The sequence below is a fragment of the Cricetulus griseus genome, chromosome 8 (assembly GCF_003668045.3).
Source record: "Cricetulus griseus strain 17A/GY chromosome 8, alternate assembly CriGri-PICRH-1.0, whole genome shotgun sequence".
NCBI lineage: Eukaryota > Metazoa > Chordata > Mammalia > Rodentia > Cricetidae > Cricetulus > Cricetulus griseus.
This window is the reverse complement of record NC_048601.1, coordinates 14,246,214-14,268,073: the sequence shown is the minus strand read 5'-3', so window position 1 is coordinate 14,268,073 and position 21,860 is coordinate 14,246,214. Positions and strand designations below refer to the sequence as shown.

The following is a 21,860-nucleotide window of genomic DNA, read 5'->3' as shown; positions in this document are numbered from 1 at the left end:
AAAACAGTGGCCCAGTTCCTGCACTTACTGACATTCTACGTCTATGCCAACCAATGTTAGGAAAAAACACAGGGTTTCAGGCCTGTTAGCTGACAGTCTGGCTTTTGTTTAGTTTCGGTATCAATTCTTATCATTTCCTTGTATATTTTTCTCAGTTTCTCAGATAACCATATTAGTAACCAATAGGAATTAAACTTAAGTAAATGCATCTTCCATCCTTTTCAACTAAGAAGATGTGTGTGTGTGTGTGTGTGTGTGTGTGTGTGTGTGTGTGTGTGTGTGAATCTTCCTAATACTTTGAGGTGGTGTGATAGGCTAGGAGCACTAAGGGAAGCCACTGTTCATTTCATGATGGTCAGAAAGTTACTTGGCCTCTCTGTGTCCTGGCTCCCTCATATGTAAAATAGGGCTAAGAAAACCATGCCCCGAAATCACATGGAAAAAGTAGTCGGTGAGTGGTTGTGCTCCATAAAAGGTAGATGCAATGATTTTCACTTGCACAGAGCAAAAGATGCAAAAAGTAAATGTTTCTTTCCCTGCCTCTGTGAACTTCAAGTAGGTTAGTCACAAGTTTATCAGCAGTAATTCTCATTTCTTTTTTCCTCTCTCCTTTGAAGGGCTCCTGAGTGGACAGACATCCCCAACAAATGCCAAACTGGAGAAGCTGGACTCTCAGCAGGTGTTGCAGCTCTGCCTACGGTACCAAGATCACCTGCACCAGTGTGCAGAAGCAGTTGCTTTTGATCAGAACGCTCTAGTCAAGCGAATCAAGGAGGTAACGTCCCTGTGGGGGGTACCATCCCAGACTCAGGCAGTAGCAAGACATGCTGGTGAATGGCTCCAGATGAGAACAGCCTGGGGTACCATCCCAGATTCAGGCAGTAGTAAGGCATGCTGTTTAGTGGCTCCAGATGAGAACAGCCTGGAGTCTGACTCCTAGTTCACAGCTGACTTGGTCAGACTGTGTAGTTTTTCTGAGCATGAGACATGGACCTAATAGTAGTAGCAAGGTTGAGTGTGATGAGACTGCTCAGTGACTGTTAGCTGTATTAGTGTGTAGAAAGTCTTGACATCAAAAATTTTCTCTAGTTATATCAGTGTTTAGCTTTTTCTTGTGTATAATTTCTGTATTTTTTCAAAGTAGATAATTATTTACTTTTAATGTAGGAACCTTGACATATTCTTTGCTTTTTCTTTTCACTATGTTAGTACATGAAAACTTCGGTGCTTCTTATTGGTTATATGTGATTATGGCTTTTTAAAATTATGTATACAGTATTATGTATACAGTGTTCTACATGTATGTATGCCTGCACACCAGGAGAGGCCACTAGATCTCATTATAGATGGTTGTGAACCACCATGTGAATTGAACTCATGACCTCTGGAAGAGCAGCCAGTGCTCTTAATCTCTGAGCCATCTCTCCAACCCATGATTATGCCTTCTTATAAACGTCTTTGTGACTACAGACATAGTATCATTCATGTGAAATAGCCAACAAACGAAGAACATGGTACAGGCCTGGGGTTGTAGATTTGTTGGAGACTGCTTGGTTAGCACGCATGAGTCACTAGGTTCCATCCTTAGACCATGTAAACTGGATATGATTGATGTAAACATATGATCTCAATACTCAGGAAGTTAAGACAGGATCAGAAGTTCAAGGTCATTCCCAGCTACATAGAAAGTTGGAAGCTAGCCTTGATGCAAGGCCCTATCAATAAATAAATAAATTAAAAAATATGGCTTAAATATGTAGTTATCAGTAACCATAGCAGGTTCTTCGTTTGAGCCCTGAAATGATTTATTGACCAGGCACAGTTTTGAGAGCACTGAGGAATAAGCAAATATGCATTCTAGAATTTTCACTCAAGGAAACACTCATCTTCCTACTGTGAGTTAGTATCATTTGAGGAAAATTCGAGAGCTTCATCTAGGAGAAATTGCTTGGGAAGACTGCACCACTGGGTCTGTTCACCAATTGGCCATGGGCCATCAGTTCTGCTAAGAGAAGATGAACATGAAGAAACAAACAAGTACATCACTACACATTGCTTTCCAATTAGTAATAAAGACAGTCTGTTCTTGGAGATTCTGAAGTCATCATTCTTATAGTAGCAGGCTTCAACACTTGGCATTATTTTTCATAAAAGATATGAGTATATGCATTTATCACAGTGGCAACACTCCTGACATAAACTGATTCTAGTTTTAGTACATGGCCATGTGGCTCTGTTTTCCTAGGTTGTGGTGAAGCACAGCAGCATGGCAGGAAGCATGTGGTGGAGCAGAGGTGTTCCCCCGTGACAGCTGACAGGCAGATACCAAGGGGCCAAGGGGAAAAAAATCCTTCAAAGGCATGCCCCCAGCGACCTGCATTCCACAGCCAGACCCCCTCTTCCTGTACATGCCATCAAGCTTTCAATCCTCCAAGGGGTTAGTCCACTGATTATGTCAGAGCCCTCATGATCCAGTTTCCTCCCAGTGACTGGATCTACATGCTGGAGCCCAGGTCTCCAAAACAGGAACATTTTGAGAAGGACTTTGTGTCCAAATCATAGCAAATGCTATTATCTGGCTGTATTCAGAGACCTTCCGTGCTGCTTGGCATTGATATATATTGAGACAGGGTTGATATATATATATATATATATATATATATATATATATATATATGGATATAGATATAGATAGATAGATAGATAGAGAGAGAGAGAGAGAGAGAGAGAGAGAGAGAGAGAGAGAGAGTTGATATATGGCTGAGGATAACTTTAAACTTACAGCCCTCCTGCTTCCACTTTCTAAGTGTTGGCATCACAGGTGGGCACCACCACTCCAGTTTATGCTGGGAATGGAACCTAGGGCCTTGGGTATGCTAGGCAAGTACTCTACCAGTTTAACTATATTCTCAGCCCTGGCCTTTCAAATATTATACACTTTTTTATTATCTTATGATCAGCATATCTCTTATCCCCAAGCATGAGTATGCATAAGTATCACTTCAATTTGTTCATTTGAATGATGTGTTCTCCCCTCCCCCACTAGGGTGTGGCCCATGAATCATTGTTTTAATAAGTTTGCCAAATGATACCTAATGCTGCCCTTCATTAGCTAGTATGTGGGAACCACTGGTATAAAGGGCTACTTTCCAAAACAAATCCTAAAATCTCATCCCATGTAGGTTAAGCTTCTTGCATATTCATACCACACCTTGGAAACTCACATCACAGACATTTAAAGTTCTGCTTACTATTTAAAGTTCTTAGGAGTCTCACAGCAAAGATAACCAGTACATTCCAAACTGATTCCAGCTCCAAACACTTGTCCTAGGTAATATCTGTTAACATCACATAAAAGAAAGCTTCTTATTAACAAATATTTACTGTACAAAATAATGTTTCATCATGGCATTTTCATGAATGTTCACCGTATAGTTTTGTCCTGCTCTCCTCTCAGTTACCATTGTTCGTCCTTCTTCATTGCTCTGTTGATCCTCTTCAAGTACTTTCCTTCCATTGTCTTGTCTTAATGCATTTTCAATAGTATTTTTATTTATTCTTTAATTTCAGAGAAGTATACAATGTAGTTTAGATCATACCCATCCCATTTCCCCCTAACTTCTCTCAGTGCCCTCAGCATACACATCCCTTCTAATTTCATGTCTTCTTTTTCTTTTTATGACCCGCTGAGTTGCAGTTAGTGCTGTCCATGTATGCATGGTGTGGCACATCTGCTGGAGCATGAGCAATCCCTATCAGAGGCTACACTCCTGAAGGAAAGTGATTTGTCCTCTTCCAAAGCCATCAACTGCCAATATCTCCTCAGCTAGAGATGGGCTTTATGGGACCCTCTCCTGTCCATGCTGGAAAGTTGAGTGGCTTGTTCTTGTTTAGGTAACCGTAGCTGATGTGAATTCATGAAAACAAGAGTGTTATGTGTACTCTTTCCCACCAGCTGCCACTTCAGCCCCCAAATAACACACGAGACACTATATTAATTATAAATCTGTTGGCTTCTTATTGGCTATCTCTGTCTTAATTACTAACCCATTTCTATAAATCTTAAGTATTTCCATGGTCTTATCTTACCAGAGAAAAGGTCTGGGCCTCTTATTGCAGTCTACATGACATCTCTCTGTGCCTGCACTACCCAGAATCCTCCTCATCTCCTAGACTCACCTATCTTGCTTCCCTATTGGCCAACAGTGCTTTATTCATCAACCAATAAGAGGAACATATTTATAGAATGACATCTCCCATTACAAGGGCCTTGTTTTACAGCAGTCCTACTCAACCTCTGGCTCTTAGAATCTTCTGCCACCTCTTTTGTATTGTTCCACAGTCTTAGGGGAGCAGGAATGATACCTATATCCATTTAGAGCCAAGAACTCCACAGTCACTGTTTGCTGGGACCGATCTAGAAGTTTCTTCTTTTTAGCTGGCTTTCAGAGTGCCAGAAGGTGCTATATAGGCTGTTGTGGGCTGGGAGTGAGGGTTCAGTCATCAAGTCTTACCTAGCCGTGGGCCCTATGAGCTATATAGTACCAACCAGCCAGCAATGATACAATGGTACTATAGTGACTTGAATGTTATGGTGGTAGCTAGCTATTTTCTGATTGGAAAGTGCTAATGCCCAATCTCTTTCTAAGTTAGTTAGACCAAAGTCTTTTAAGGGCATTAGTCAGAGGGAAGGGGAAGCGGTTGAGAACCACTATTTTGGAGCACTCACATAAACACATTAAACTGAGTTTAAAATTCAGTTTGAGGAACTTTGAGATTCAGTTTGAGTAGTTAGGATATATTGAGCATCTCCAGTGCAAAGTCCATAATCTGAAATGCTCTAAAATCTGAACAGTTTCCACAAGTGGAAACATCTGTACCTGAATTAATGTGATGATCACACTCAATACACAGGCAGAGGGCTGGGGATGTAGCTCAATGGACAAGTGCTTGCCTAGTGTGGTCAAGGCTCTGAGTTCTACCCCCAGCACTATAAACAAGCAAACACACACCATACAGGCATGCTAAGAAAACCATATGTAATTATCTTCAAGCTATGTGTGTAAGATACATGTGTAAGATAAGTAAGTTTCATTTTTAGAATTAGGTCCCATCCACAGGATATCTCATTGTGTTTATGTAGGTATTCCCAAATCAAACAACAATAACACCTCCTTAAACACTTCTGGCTCCAAGCATTTCAGAGATGGGATAGTCAGTCACTAGTCACTCAAGATTATTACAAAACAAGGAACAGTTCTCACAGTGCTGAGCTCTTAGGGCAGAGGGAGTGACAGTTTCAGGATTTCACTGGTGATGTCATGTGTCTGTGTTTCAGCGGGTGAGTGTTAGCAAACCCCAGGCATCATCTCTGCTCACTGCATACCCAAGGGTTGAGATTAGTCACTTCCAGACAAATAAGGCAGAACGTGTGGTTTTGAGCAAGCGCAGACTCTCTGCTCTCACCCCAGATGCTTCCTGAAGATGTGGTTGAAGCGTGAAGAAGTGCCACAATGCTGTATGTGTTGAAAAGCAGAGACTTAGCAATCTCCAGGGATAGGCAGCGGTGTGTTAAGCAGACATCCCACAAAGCTACAGCCCTTGTCATCACATTGTTCACATCAAAAGGAAACCTAGCTGGAACCGTTTTTGATTCACATAAAACAATATCAAATTTAGATAAGCCTTTGATATGAAAGCTGGGTGGTGCTCTTGACTGATAAATGTATGTTCCTGAGTACATACATCTAAGAGGGGAGACAAGAATGAAGGTGGCTGCCTTCACAGCCTGTTGCGGGATACCCAATCGCATTGTGAACCCCAAGTTTGCCTTTGGTTAACCTTGGATCAGGAGGCTTCCTTAGCCTTTAGTTCACAGAAAGTAATCTTAGAGCCTCAGAGGGCATCCAGGAGAGATGGACACAGAAAGTAGTAGGGTGGGGGTTGGAGTGGCACAGCTTTTTTTTTTTTTTGGTTTGGTGAAGCAGAAGCATGGTCTTTCATGGATGCCAGCAAGGAGAGAGGGTTAGCTAGTTGCTACTCAGCCTCTCTGAGTTCACAGGTTTTCACTCTAGCCTTTGAGTCTCTGATAGAGATTTAGTTAAAGCTGCATTTAGTGGCATCAACAGTGCTGGTGCCTACTGGAGCAGAATTTTCACCAGGCTGTGGCCTGAGCAGCCAGGCCACTGCTTGGGAAGCAGGCTGGTAGCTGCAGAGTTGCAATTGCTGGCTGAGATGGCAATAGATTAAGGTATAGCCACTGTGCCAGAATTAAAACAACATTTGGCACCTGGTGTGTGGCACCATTTATAGTTGTCATTTTCTTTGGGTCACCAAACAGCTCCCAAATAAAATCAGGGAGACTAATTATTAATTGTGAATGATCGACCTTATCTTAGGCTTGTCCCACTAGTTCTTTTAACTGAATTTAACCTGTTTCTCTTCATCTACGTTTTACGTCAGGGCTTTTTACCTTTCTTTCATTCTGTATGTCCTACTTTCCTGCTTCCTCTGTGTCTGGCTGGCTGGTGCCCAGCATTTTCCTGTCATCTCTTTTTCTTTCTCCCTTGGGCCTAAATTCCTCCTCCTATTTATTCTCCCTGCCAGGAATTTCTGCCTATACCTCCTCCCTTGCTATTGGCTGTTCAGCTTTTTATTAAACCAATCAGGTGCCATAGGCAGGTAAGGTAAAAACAGTAACATCCTTACATAATTTTTAAAAAGGCACACATCTTTATATAATGAAGCAAATGCAGCACATCTTTGCACAGTTAAACAAATGTTGTGTAACAAGAGCCTTACAGTAGACCTTGACCACTGGTTTACTTATTGGCTGTAAGGTGCCCCTACCCATCACTCAACCACTATTGCTGAACAACTATGGCATACCCACTTAAAGGGAGGTAGGTCCCTTGGGGATTATAGGGAAATGTGACCTAGTCCCTATTCTTTGAAAGGTTCGTCTGGCTGAAGAAATGAAAATATGCAGGACAAAAATACAAAAGCGACATCACTATCAATGAAGCAGTGTCAGTAGAGTGCTGCTGACTCGGAGCACTCGGTTGTGCTGTATAATGGAAGGAGAGAATCAGGGTATCCTGGAGCAGTTAGAGAAAACAGGTCTTGGGATATGAGTGGAGACAGGTGGAGACAGCTTGGCAGTCTTAGAGGCAAATTAGCTTTGGGTCTTCAGGGACAGTGAAGAAACAGATTTGAGTTTTGATGAACCACAGCATATTGATAGGCATTGGGATGACCTCAGCGATCCCTGGTCTAGTCTTACTTAGATGAAGTCAGTCAGTGCAGCTAACCCATAGTCATAAAATAAGATAGAGAACAACAGATGAATAAATAGCTAAGGGGATTGTTGTGTTTTTTACTCTGGACTGGGGGAGAGGTATTGGGACTCTGGTGTTTGTGTTTGTAGCCATTTCACATAATATTTCCATGAACACTAGAGCTACACAGGAAGGTTCTGATCCTCACATTGTCTCTGACTAGCTGTATAGCCTCAAACTGCTTTAGACTGCCTCAAACAGGTTTGAGGAGGGTTGACTGAGTTACTGTAGGTGCCATGCCTAGAACTGGGCCCGATATCCTGTAGTGTCAGGCATTGTCTTCACTACATGTGGTGACAGAAACAGAAAGGCCTGACCTTGCCATGAATTGGCTCATGTGAAGTGTCTTGATTCTAGTAGCACGCTAAGTACTGGCCCATTTAGAACCCTGCCCTCAACAACCCATGTGATAAAGACCTGGACAGAGACAAGGCTGATTATTGTCTCTGAACTGTGCTTTCCACAAACCCTGACTGATTTCTTTCATGCCAGAAGTATGGGATTTTTGGAATTTCTGTAGTTAATTTACCTGTTTGGTCTGCTTCTAGTAATGCTTGTAAATGGCAAACTGGTTCACTCCCTAGGAAGCCTGGGCTTTCTGGAGACGTGGAAATAAATGGTGGTAAAATAGTAGTCCCTGACTTCTAAGCAGTGGACACATCACTTCTGATCACTTTTGGAGGTTTTCTTGGTATCTTGTCATTTCTGTTAAAGATTGAAGGTGGCAAACACTTTACATTTTAGGCTACATCTATCTTTGAAATTCAGGCTTACTAAGAGGCAAAAGAGAAGGAGATTGCTTGCCAACTAGTGTGGTTTGGGTGGAGGGGGGTTGAAACAGGACTGTTCCTTCCAGACAAAGCTTCGACATCTTTGGGCATTCAACTGTGCCTGCTCGAAAAAGCCCGTCACATCTTTGCTGTTGACTGTACTTCCCTTCCCTCCTAAAAGGAGGGAGTGGAGAGGGTCATGGGATCCTCCCCTGAGTATCCTGTCACTACCCTCAACCAAGTGCATGCAATCCTGCAGTAATTGCACATGGTCTTGTGGGTGGGGCTAAAGGATATAGTGGGGGGAGGACGAGGAGAGCAGTTCCATCTATGCAGCCATGGGGGGAAGCCATTATCCATGCTGGGTGCAGACCTTCGAATGTGGCTGCTTTAAGTTCACCTATGGTCCTGGCTAAAACGCCTCACCCATGCTCAGTAAGGAAGCCTAATGAACTCATCAGTTCCCCAGGGTGAACTTTGGTGGAATTATATCTAGATTTGTCCTTAGGACTTTAGGAGGAGGGGTAGATGCTTTTTCTTTTGTTTCTGTCTCTCTCAGGGAAGTTTTCAGCATGAACCACTGGTCAGGCAACTCTCTGTCGGCCACTGTAACTGAACCTCCTTCACATAACATCAGCTGGTTACTGTCCCTGCTTTGAACATGTTCTGGCTTCCATCTCTGCTTTCTTGACCTGAAATTATAAAATGGGTTGAGAATGCTAGATGGTCGGGTCCGTTTTGTTGAAATACTGAGACAAAGCATTTCTAGAAAAGTCCACATTTTTTTTTCTGTCTCACACATTACTCTGATATAAATTTCAGGTTGAGACTATGCAGTATAATTATTCCCCCTACACATGCACACACTCACTTATCCTCTGGGCAACCTTTCTTTGCAGTAAGAAATAGAGCCGGTCCCTTGGGCGGCAGGAAATATAGACTAGATTGGGCTCGCTCGGGTTCTGGTGGTAAGGCATGCTGTGCTGTGCTTCCTCAAGCCCAGCCCCATGCTCCTTTCTACCATCCCTGCCCTGCCAAGACACAGAAATGCTGGAAGAGGGCCGAGGTGAATTTATTACTTGCCTGTTGGAAATGTAGGCTTGTGTTTTTTGGCTAGGCATGAGCATAGCCCGATTATTTGACTGCTCCTGCTCTGAGATTTAACTCTCTTTACATTCTCGACACTGACTTTTGAGCATGTATGAGCAGCCCTACTTACCACCACTGTGCCTGCTGCCCTAGATGTGGCCCTAGACAGCTGCCTTTGTCAGCTCTCCTGCTGCTAGCCACATGTGCCAGGCTCTAGAGTCTTGTCTCCTTCCTCCACAGACTGTGCAGCGTTAGAGGTTTTGGGGGTAGCCTCCTCCTGTAAGGAACCCCAGAAAATGCCTGTAGCCTATAAACTAGTGGGTGGGTAGTATTAAGGACACTTAGTTTATAGACATGGAACTGGGCTTAGAAAAGGTCTTCCCTGTCCACCATGTCTTTATTGAGAATAATAAGGAATGTTAGCAAATTTGGACATTGGTGCTACGATAGTTTAGATCTTGTATGTCACCCAAAGGCCCATGTACTAAAGTTTTGGTCCCCAGGGTCACACTATTGGGAGGTGGTAGAGCCACCCAGAAGGGAGATCTCCAGGTTGTTCATGGGTACCAAACCCTTCAAAGAAACTCTAATCTGTGCAGGTTAACCTCTGGCTTCGAGGACATAGTGTGAACAGTTGCCCCGTAAGCTCCTATAAGCCAGCCTTGCTGCAGGAAGCAAAGCATTTCCAGAAAGTTGCATGCTCCCTGTCTATCTTACAAGTTACTGTGGCACAGATTTAAGGAAGGACTGGTATAAACATCTAAGCTGGTTCTATCAGTGTTTGTTTTCGATAGTGATGGAAAGCTGACTCACTGCCTAAAATAATGCCTGCCTTGTAGTAAACAATGAGTGCTTGTTGAATGGACAGCTTCCTAGAGTCTTCAGTTACTTCATCCCACAAATTGATAAGCTTTTTCATTCTGTCAGGGGAAATCACAAGAGCTAGTAGACTAGGCTGCAGTGTCAATACACTTGGCCTGTGTAATTTTTCAGACGTTACAGAAGTATAGCTTGTGCTAATATTCAGAGGAAATCTTTCTTGTTAGCAGATGGCTCTCTGTTGAGTTCATGTATCCAGGTTCCTTACATCTGTGACTTTGTGATCGCCACAGTATCTACCTGGCAGAACATCATGGAACGGCAAAGACTGAGAGTGGCTTATGGGCTGAACCTACTGGTTTCACATTACGCTGGCTTGAACTCAGTTACGTGGCCAGATCTCCAGGAGCCTGGGAATGGGTGTGTGCTCATGGTTAGACTCAACTTTGATCCATAGCTGGAGCATCTGTGTCATCTTCTGGCTTCTACTCCTACAGTATAGGATACGTGTTGCAAAGCTTGAGACTCAAGAGTGTCAGGTCACATAGTAAACTCCACAGGGTTTAAGTCCTACTGTGAGTGAAACAGAGTCGTTTGGGGAACTGTGTTCTCAAAGATCACTGAACAAGACCAAGACATGGAACTATGCATTTAACCTGACTTCAACTGTGTTCAATACTCAATACTCCTAAAGATCAGAAAAGACGCATGGCAGCTCATTGATTACAGGGCATGTTAATGGTGGGATTCTCAATGATTCTTCCTCACTTGCCTTTATTTTTTTTCATGTGTGTCAGCCATCTAAGAGTTCTGACTCGTATATACAGTTTTGTTTTTTTCTTACCGATGTGCTGTTTAGTTTTTGTCAAATTGATACAAACTAGAGTCTCTTGGGAAGAGGATTTGCCTCCACCAGATTGTCCTTTGGGCAACCCTTTGAGGGGCATTTCCTTGATTAATGATCCATGTGTGAGGGCCTAGCCCACTATGAGTGGTACCAGCCCTGGCAGTGGTCCTGGGATGTATGAGAAAGGTTGAGCAAACCATGGAAAGCAAAGGCCTAATTAGCGTTCCTCTATGGCTTCTGACTCAGTTGCCTCCAGGTCCCTGCCCTACTTGAATTTCTGCCTTAACATCACTCAGTGATGGACTGTGACTTGCAAAGTAAGTTAAATAAACCCTTTCCTCCACACATTGTTTTTTTTTTTTTTTTTTTGTCAGTGTTTTGTCACAGCAACTGAGAAACTAGGTTACTAAGACAGAATGTGCTCAGACCTCTGTACACATGTACCTTTCTCCATCCCCTAGGTGAATGAATTAGCAAGCTCTGTGTCAGGGCACTGCTGGTAGGTGTCAGGGAATTATGACCAAACAAACAGGAAAAATCCTTCCTAGATCTTATACTCCAGTGGAGAAACAGACAACAAGGAAGACAGAAAAAGGAAACAGTGAAGTAGACAGCATGTAAAAACATGAAGGTTGGCAATTACAAAAGAAGGTAAAGGGAAACCGTGCACCATCAGTGAGCTACCAGTTCCAGACAGAGTGGCCTGGGCAGGCCTTCCTGGAAGGAAAGAGGCCTCCTAGCTAATACAGACAGCATCAGAAGACCTGGAACTATCTCTACTTGAAAGTCACCAGATGTGTTGACCAATGTCCATGTCCAAGAATCTACTCCTTAACAGTCTTTTTCTTTCTTTTTTTTTTTCTAAGACAAGGTTTCTCTGTGGCTTTGGACCTGTTGTGGAACTTGCTCTATAGACCAGGCTGGCCTCAAGCTCACAGAGATCCACTTGCCTCTGCCTCCCGAGTGCTGGGATTAAAGGCGTGCGCCACCATCACCTGGTTCAGTTTTTTCCCTGTTGCACTTACCTGTATATTCTGAAGTCTCTGTTGCTGGGAGGACACTTTGCACACCTATACCACTCCTTATAGAAACATCTACTTCTTCCAGACCTCGAAGATTCCTAAAGGATTTCTTGAGGGGCTTCCCCAAGCTGGGGGCAGCAGATGGTTTGCTTCTGCCCATGCTGACAGACTCGCATGCTAATATCCTAAGACTTGGTTGACAATTTGGTGGGGCTCCACAGTTCCCACTTTACATACTGGTTAGGAGAGCTTCTTTCTTGTCTAAGGGCAGACTAAATCACTGCTGGGAATTGCCCGTGTGGGAAGGTATGGTGACAGCCAGACTGTAAATCAGAGCAAAGACCCCAAAGGAGCTATGAGAACAAAAAATACCATTTCTGACTAAAACGTATTTCTCTAAAGTTCAGTGAGACACACAGAGAAAGAGTGTGGAATGGTATTCCATAGAAGTTAGAACATGGCTTCCTCCTTATCTCAGAGTACCGCAGCCTGTGTCCTTCTTTCCCTTATCTTTTTGCTGAGACTTGGATTCTCTGTAGTCAGATACTCACCTGCCTTCCATCTGATGTGCAACGGTCATAATTGAGGTCTCAAAAAAACACCAAATCCAAGCTTCTGGGCAGCCTCCGCTCCTGCTCTCTGCCTTCTGTTACATCTATCCTGCTAGAATAACGCGTGCCCTACCCTCTGCTGTACCCGTCCTCCATCAGGTCACCGGCCTAAGCAGATAGAGCCATCTGAGTGTCCCTTATCAGAAGGAAGCCCTTGTCTCTTCCTTAGTGTTGGGAAACTGTTTCCTGGATCAATTCTACAGTGGCGTTGCGTAGTTCCCTACATTAGGTAGGGACTGATGTGGGCCTCTGTACTCATCAGTCTCCCGGGCCATGAACAGCCATCCAGTTTACTGTAGAGAAGCTCCTGGCTGCTGGCAAGGGTGGCATACTAAATCCCATGGTGACCACTCAAGTTCATTCTTTGGGCCTATGGTAGAGGAGTTTAGTGAGGTACTTAACTCCAGCACATCTGAGGTCTACTCTCCCAGTCACAGGGCAGTCAGTGCTCATACTGTGAGTGCCTTAGTAAGGGATTGCAGAGCACTTAGCTAATCCAGTTTGCCACTCTATAGACGTCAGCACGGGTGTACAAATACCAGTGTTACACAACTCATACAGACTTCCACTTTCCTTTCATCTTAGACATCAGAACAAGGAGTCCTAAAATGACAGCTCTGCATGTTTGGGGGTGGGGTGTCTTCATCTGTCTGACTGTCTCCTCCAATTCCCTTGCTGGCCTTTGAGGCCCAGGATTTAGCATTAGCCCTCCACCCCCAGAGTCTCAGACTTAGGGCCTCAAGCTGAGAATTGTAGTATGGTGTGAGACCCTCAGACTTGCATGGAATCTACAACATATCTTTTCTTACTTGATGCTGTCTATACCTTTTTAAGCCCTGGCTAGGGGGCATGATCTGTCTGCTTTTTAACATGTTTTGTTTGGGGAAGTGACTGGTTAAGGTTTTGAGATTTCTTTCTTAGCTAGACATGACGCAGAAGGGAAGCCAGCATGAGGAGAGGCTGGGCAAACGGTAAAATAATGATTGGAACAGAGTGACGATGCCGTTTGGATTCCCCAGCTGCTGCTATCTCTTCATTCTCTCAAAGCCATGAGTAAAATGTGCTCCTTTACTGAGAGACACTTGGATAGGGTACTTGAACAAAGGAAATGGGGTCATTTCAAAATGTCCAGTATGCGGTAATCAATGCCACCCGGCCTGTGGTGTAATTAATGGAAACATTGGCGACAGTCTGCCCATTGTTTGTCCTTGCGCAACAGGAAGTGGCAGGGCAATAGGGAGCCCAAGGAGAAGGTTTACGTAATGCAGAAGGAAGTGGCCAGCCCTCTGCTCGGCCAGAGGCTTTCTAAGTACAGGCCGTGGCACACCTGAGTGCCTTCCACTCCCTAACATACGGAGATGTTAATTTATTAAGTGTCGTTTGCTTTTTGACCTTATTTAACAGTGGATTCTGTTTCTCTTATGGCTAGAAATGGTGCCCTGAGAAGCTTAATTTTAGATCCCATACAGTTGCAAGGCAGAATGAATTATGGAAAAGCAAATGTGACCAGTAGGCTTAACTGCGCACTTAAATCGGACTATGCTGTGGTGACTTGAGATCGGGAGATCTGGACAGTTGACTGTCTATCCCAGCTGTGTGCGTGAGACAAGGGGCCTTCTACTCTGGAACAGGCTTCCTCTTTAAGAGGAAGGGTGGGGTGTGACATCTTGAAGGACTCTCAAGTCTCCTGTACTTGGTCGTGAGGCCCCTGAGGTCAGGAGCTGGGATGCCTATCAGAGTGTGCAGTGTGTAAGGAGATGCTATTTCTTCAGTGTCCATTCAAATTTGCTTAGTAAATATCCACATTAGATCTGCCAATGCATTGCTTTTATTTTTTAAAAGTAAATGTTGGTGTTTCTATTAGAAACCAAATGTTTTCTTACTTTACTTGAAAATTCATCTGTCTCGGTTTTGAAGAGGCATGACAAACCTCACTCAGTGTGGTACTGGTTTAATCAAAATAAACTGACATTTGAATTAATGGGTCTGTAGCAAAGAGGAGCACAAGTTAAGTAGAAGTGTCTATTTGTGAATCTCCACTGCTGATTTAGCTGGGTGACCATTTATCTTCTCAGAGCCCCAATTTCCCATCTTTACAGAAAATGCTAGTTCCCTTGAGGGTTGTCATGGGACATAAAAGCGGAGGCATATAGAGGGAACAGCAGTGTCCCAGACACTCGGGGAATGGTAGCTGTGACTTGTAGAATATCTCATCACAGTTGTTAAAAAATGAGCAAACCAGTGAGTATTGTAAACTGGGCTCTGCCTTCAAGTCAATCCATGGATTCCTAAAAGGCACAGTCCCAACAGTCTATTTCGTTTTCTGTAAATCAAGTTAACTGCAATTTTCTGGGGTGGGGTTTCATTGTCTAATTTTCAGAATAGAAGTATACATATGAGAACGAGTGGCTGGAGTTCATTCTGAAAGCGGTCGTTGCAGCTTATTCAGGACTGTTTTCTTCAGAACTCTCGTACTGGGAAAACAGGGTCACTTCAGAATACCAGTATGTGGTAACTGGTGCCACTCAGCCTGTGGTATAATTAATGAAAACATCTATCCATTGTCAATTGTGCAAGAGAGAGTCATCCAGAAAAGACTCCTGTGGAGAATGCTGAGTCTTCTGTGGGAACAGAAGAGGCCAGAGAACATTTAGGTGACCCTGAAAGGTTCTGGGTTGAGCCTGGCCTAGCCAGCCTTTTGATTGTCTGAATCTCCACTATAATCATGAAGTAGAAGTGTGCCAGGAGTAGAGTGATGACAGGCCAGAGTGGGCCAACTTTGAGTGACAGCAGTGGAGCCTAGTCTCAGCAGTGGAAACAGCTAAGGGATGGACACTGGCATGAGGAACCTTATCACCCGGTGTGTAGAATGGAGACCTTGAAGGTGCCTCCAGTCAGTGGCTTAAGAGAAATAGCCTGACTGCCAGAAGCCTCTCACTGTGTCAGTACATCAAAATATCATGCTGGACTCCTTAAGGATACATGGTTTTTATTGAAAAATAAAAGAAGAATGTAGCCAGTATGAGTCAATTTCAGAACAAGAAGGAAGGGATGCTAAGGGGTGCCCCAAGTCCTTCATTGTGGCTTGGTATTGTCCCAATAAAGCATGGGCCTGGACATCCATCTTTTTCCTTGGATGGCTGCTCTTGTGGCCTGAGCATCCACCTTGGGTTTGTGATGGTTTCCTTATCTGCAGTGGTTTGTTTGAGGGCCACTGGACAGTGTTTAGTTCAGGGTTGCCAAGCGGTTTCATCACTGTGAACTCTGATCCTTTGTAAGAGGCCACCTGGAGTCAGGGTCATGATAGGCTCCCAGTCCAAGTCAGACTAAGAACAGCCTGGAGGGATGGCTTAGAGCTATTACAGCTGTGGAAGGAAGGTCAGGGATTGGGTTTATCTCTTAAGACTCAGCTCCTAGTCTCGTAGCTTACTCATTTACAAGGTATAGCCCAGTGGTCTTTAGTAACTATGTAACTATGTAACCAACACAACCAATTCCAGAACACTTGCCCTATCCCAGAAAGGGGCACACATTGTCACTAGCACTCTCAATGCCCACCACCTGGCAACTCATCTACTGTCTGTCTCTCTAGATTGCCCATTTGGAGCCTTACATGAGAAAGAATACTTGATATGGGACCATGTGTGTTATGTTTCCTTCACTTAGTGTGGCACTTCTGAGGTTTATCCAAGTCACAGTTTTACGTTTCATCTGACTTTATGGCCAAATGGTGCCCTGCTCTATGGACATGCCATGGTTTGACTCTCCCTCCATATAGTGATGGACACTTGGGTTATTTCTGTGTCTGCCTACTGTGAAGAATTAGTGCTGTGAACACTGATATATTAAATTGTGCATTTATACACATTTTGGTTTCCCCTTTATATTTTCCTGGGAGTTAACTGTGCTTAGCTTCTTGAGAAACTGTCAAAATGGCCACCAAAAGGGCATTTTGAATGCCTATTGTTAGGGAAGGAGACCAGCTTCTCCATACCATCACTGGCACTTGCTATTGTCTGCCTTTTAACTTTAGGCCTCCTACTAGATGAGAAGTAGTCTCTCTGTTTGATGTTCCTTTCCCAATCCACTAGAGACATCTTCTCATGGGCTCACTGGCTGTTTCTCTCTTCTTTGGGGAAATGACTAGGCTGTAGTTAACTTCTAGATTGTGCCTGCAGGGCAGTGCTAATTCCTGTAGTTGTGCTAACTGCTTCCTTCTGGGAGCAGATGCACTGAAGAAGGGCAATGCTAAAGGAGTTTTCTTTGAATGTGGCCATATAACTTGGGAATTTAATTTTGAGTGCTATGAAGAACAAATCTCCAACTATATTTGGCCATTCAGTGAGACTTGTTGCAATAATATGACCTTGTAGTTTATAGCTCTGTTTACAAGTCACACTTGCACATATCATCTTGTTTACACCTTTTAAAAAAGGTTTAATGTGTGTGTGTGTGTGTGTGTGTGTGTGTGTGTGTGTGTGTGTGCACATGAACATGGGTGCCCTCTGAGGCTAGGATGGAGTTACAGATGCTTGTGAGCCTGATATCGGGTCTTCTGGAAGTTCGGTACACTCTGAACCAATAGGCTGTCTCTCTAGCCTCATTTATAATCTTAGTATCACTCCTGTGTGGTAGAAGAGAGAGGTGCTGCACGCCTCATTTTAGAAAGTAGAAGCTAAAACTGATTTCTGAAAGCCATACAAGTATTTCTGTTCCTCTGTGGCAGTAAATTAATGGACCACTAGCTTCTACTAACCTGGATGCTAAGGATGTCAGAGAGTACCTGAGACCTATGGGAGACATTTCCCCTCTCTAACCACCAACCTGATGTCCCCACCAGTGTACTTGAGAAGGTTCTTGATTTAAACTTCATGAGATGACTACCACAGTAGAACACTGTTCTCAGGTCACAGTCACTGATATTTGGCTCCAGAACAAACTCTGAGGTAAAAGCTGTTTTGTGTTGACAGTGCCCGTTGCCAAATAGACAAATCTGGTAATGGCCAGGTCCCAACAGACGTTAATGACCTCAGAATTCATTAAGTGAGTGATTGTCATTTCCCACTTGGCTCCTGAGGAAGAGAGCAGAATCGTGCATCCCTGCATGTTCTTGCATTATCCATGCAGAGAGGAACAAAGCTGGGACAGAGGGGACTGGAAAGATGTCAGGCAGCTGGTGGTCCTGTCCCCTGTGGCCTGCTACTCCCTAAAGCACATTCCTAGTGTGTTCTCCCTGGGAAATAGGGTTTATGTGCAGAGAAGGTGCAGGGGTGCTGTCTGTTGAGATCAAGTCCCAATTGACCTTGAAGCTTAAGTGAACAGAGACATCACAGTAAATGCTGAACATTACTTTTTAAAATAGTACTTATAAAGGATGAGAAAAACAGACAATTTTACATATTTTCTCACTTAAGCCCATAAGTTTTTGTTTTTATTTTGAGATAAGGTCTTGCTGTGTTGCCCAGCCTAGCCCCAGTGTCCTGAGTTTGACCAATCTTCCTATCTTTTCAGTGCTGAGAGTACAGGTGTATCATATAACATCCAGCCCATGTTTCCTTTTTACTTAAGTACTGGAGAAAAAGGAAGTCTGTTTGCTTGCTTTGGTGGGGAGGGTTGTCACTATGTCACTGGCTGGCCTTGAACTCCGACACCTGCCTGCCTCTGCCTCTCTAGTGCTAGGATTTAAAGTGTATGCCCCATGCTTGGCATGTTTTCAAAATAAAGGACTAGGGATATGACTCAGGCTTGCATAGCCTATATGAGACCCGAGTTTAATCCCTGGTGCTGATAAAAATATTTCTAAAAACACATACTTGTGTGTACTTACATATTTTTACTGTTAGGATGTTGGGTCTGACCGAGTAGTGTAAGGGTTGCTAAAGACAGCAGCTAAAAAGACTTCAGGCCTTTCCAGAGGGTGTTCATCCCATCCCCAGTACCACAGACTGCAAACAAACAATGGCCAGGAAGGACTTGTGAGGGCTTGGGTTCTTTTTTTTTTTTTTTTTTTTTTTTAGGTTTTTATTTCTTTATTATGTATACAGTCTTCTGCCCGCAGGCCAGCAGAGGGCACCAGATCTCATTCAAGGTGGTTGTGAGCCACCATGTGGTTGCCGGGAATTGAACTCAGGACCTCTGGAAGAATAGCCAGGGCCCTTAATCACGGAGCCCTCTCCAGCCCGAGGACTTGGGTTCTTTGTTGGTGTGAGACAGCTCTGCTGGGAAACTTGGAGGGGAGCAAGTTGTAAGATTTCATAGGTAGAAGTTCACAACAAAGATTAAGTCTGCGAGACACACAGTGGGAACTGGCAGTGATCGTGCATAGCCTGAGGATGAACGGCTCTGCCCGTGGAGGTGAGACGCAGCCCCTGCACCTTTGCAGCAAGGGCAGATACATCATGTGTCTCTGCATACTTCAGTCACATGTCACTTCCCTCTACCAGTGCTTCCCAGTCTTGAAGAGGTTTCCAGACTGCATTCCTGTCTCAGTTCGTGTTTTCTGCCTCTTGTAGACATTGCCTACATTCTCTCCTGTAATTCTCATAGCAGCCCTCCAGTGCAGGAGGGATGAGGAAGCTGGAGCTCAGGCTAAGGAACCGAAGCCTCCACAGGTAATCGACATATGCGAGACCGGGGTTTAGATCCAGGTCTGTCTGCTCCTCAGTCTCCACAGGTCTTGCATATCTGCCTGTCACATTGAAATGGCTCGTTAGCCTCCTGTTCACTGTATTGTTCCTGGGGTTGCCCTCTCTCCTTCCGTACTCTGAGGTCCTGGACTGGAACTGGAAAAGCCTTCTTGTGTCTGCATGGGCCATCTGCAGGCTCTGGAAGGCTGACCTACCTGGAGGTTGAGCTCTGTTCAGGTGTGTGACGTGAACCATTGGGAATGGTTCAGAACCAGTCAGGGTTCTGAAGGCAGCTAGGTTCCTCCACCCTAGCGCAGTGAGGAGCAGGACCACTGGAGCAGACCCCTCCTGAGGCCGGATGTGCAAGCCCACTGGACACAGGAGCCGTCAGTGGCCACTATGTATTTGACAGCAGGAACTACCCGGAGACAAAGGACAGTCATGAGCCTGGAAGCCCCAGGGGCTGCAGAGTGATTTGAAAATTGAGCAGAAGACCAGAGTTCCAACCCTCCCCACTCCAAGAACCCAGGCAAACCAGGTGTGGTAGTACATGTCTGTAGTTCCAGCACTTCTAGGTGAGATGGAGGGAGGGAGGGGGTAGGAAGTTCTAGAAGCTCACAGGCCACTTAGCCTGGTATACCCAGCAGAAGAACAAAAACTCTCAAACCAAGTGGAAGGTGAGGATTGATGCCTGAGGTTGTCTGCTGACTATACATGTGGCATAGCACCCACCCACTCATATCCCCCCCCCCACAAACACCCTAAACACATAGAAGCAACAAAATGAAAACCAAGCATAGCTTCTTGCTCCCCTCATTGTGACAGGGCTTCCAGGGTTTAGGTAATACAGCTGTGTGATAGCATTGGGCTGTGCCTCTTTCCTAAGCATGCCCACCCTGTGCCCCAGTGGCTCTCCTTATCCTGGTTCCCCAAGTTCCTCTTTCTGCTGCTTTGCCAGGCATGCATGAGTGGGTTGTGTGTGTGCACGTGCATGTGAACACACACACACAAACACACACACACACACACACACACACACACACACACACACCAGAGTCACCTGATGTTTAACAAAACAGTTAGAGGCCCACTCCTCAGGGATTTATTTTATGATCATGTAAAAACACAGCTCTCATGTCAGAGAGTAAGGTAGTTTATTCTGAAGCCAAAAATTCATAACTGTGGTCTGGGAACACAGATTCAGGTTATCCTGAATGCCATATTTCGGTTTGCTAACAGCTTCATGAAGCTTTTATAGTGGTAGGACAAAGAAAACTGTCTAGATTCTGCATATGTGAGAAAGCATGCAACATCTAAGCTGGGCTTATTCTGCTTATAATGAGTCTCCAGTTCTGTCCATTTTCCTTGCAGATGACTTAATTCTATTCTCCTTTTATTCATTTTTTTAAAAAAGATTTATTTCTTTATTATGTGTACAGTGTTATGCCTGCATGTATACCAGAAGAGGGCATCAGATCCCATTATAGAAGGTTGTGAGCCACCATGTGTTGCTGGGAATTGAACTAGATCCTCTGGAAGAGCAGCCAGTACTCTAACCACTGAGCCATCTCTCAGCTCCCTTTTATTCTTATAGCTGAATAAACTCTTTTGTGTATATGTCCTACATTTCACATTCATCTCTTGATGGACATCTAGGCTGACTCTTGTTTTTTAATGTGTGTTCTGTCCCTGGTCAGTGTGTCTGTTTTGACTTGGGTAGTTTCCTAGTGCGTCTTAGAGTTGGGAACTGTAGCGCCTCTAGCTTTGTCCTTTCCTCCGGGCCGCTATGCTCAGGCTGCATTGTGGCTCCTCCAGGTTTCAGGAGGACCTTTCACGTGTCCGTGCAGAATGCCCCTGGTGTCCTGATAGGACATGATAGATTTCCCACTAATTGCCAATACTAATTGTTTGTCTGGATATAAATCTCTCAAATGTATGTGTTGCGAAAGTTTTCTTTGGGTGTGGCTTGCCGTTTTCTTTTTACATGTATTTATGTATGTGTGGGGTATGCACATATCATGCGTGTGTGTAGAGGTCTTTTGAAACATTCAGTTATCAGAGACCACATATGGAGGTGGAGGACAAGGTTTGAAGTGGTGGTTAACTGAATGGTGAGCCCTTGAGGGCAGTGTCACCTCTTTATTGTGCCAGTGTCTTATGCAAAAATGAAATACTGTATCTCCCTGGCCTGGCACAGGGGCTGTCACCCACAGATGTCCCATGGCTTGGACGTCATGTAGTTTTCCTCCCTGCCAAGCTGTGGGCATGACTTATGTTTTCTCCCTCAACTGCAACAGAAAGGAGGGAACTAAGTAGACAGTGATCAGCTCACTACCAGCTGGCAACTGAGGAACCTTCCTAGAGGCTGCCGTGACTGGCACATCTAGCAGAACAGACCAGAACACAGGCACATAACCACAGCAGGGATCGCTTTTAAAACACGACTTGTGGAGAATAAACAGTGCTCACTGTTTATTGGAAAATCAAATTGTTTGTTTAAATAGTTGGGGTTTCTTCTAGAAGTTCCCGTAACCTACTTACTTGCAACTTTTCTCTTTCTGGCCTGCCTCTGCTTCCTGGAACAGTAAAGTCATGTTGACAGACAGTGGGAAAGCCATGTTACTATGCACAGTAAATGGTGTGGGTGGGAGGAGTTTATGATTTGTGTGTCTCTGTCCTTGGGAGCCAGCACGGCGCATGGCGTGTACCGAGAGTCACTGACTATGGCACGGCGCATGG

At 44.4% G+C, this 21,860-nt stretch overlaps 1 protein-coding gene across 2 annotated transcripts in view; it reads left to right on the top strand.

The window, feature by feature from the left end:
• Borcs5 (BLOC-1 related complex subunit 5) overlaps nt 1–21,860 on the top strand; it is a 78,870-nt gene that overhangs the window by 48,393 nt on the left and 8,617 nt on the right. For both annotated transcript variants that reach the window (XM_027429874.2, XM_035448703.1), the window contains exon 3: nt 618–775. In XM_027429874.2, coding sequence (XP_027285675.1) covers nt 618–775 — 158 coding nt within the window. The remainder of the gene's footprint in view (nt 1–617; nt 776–21,860) is intronic.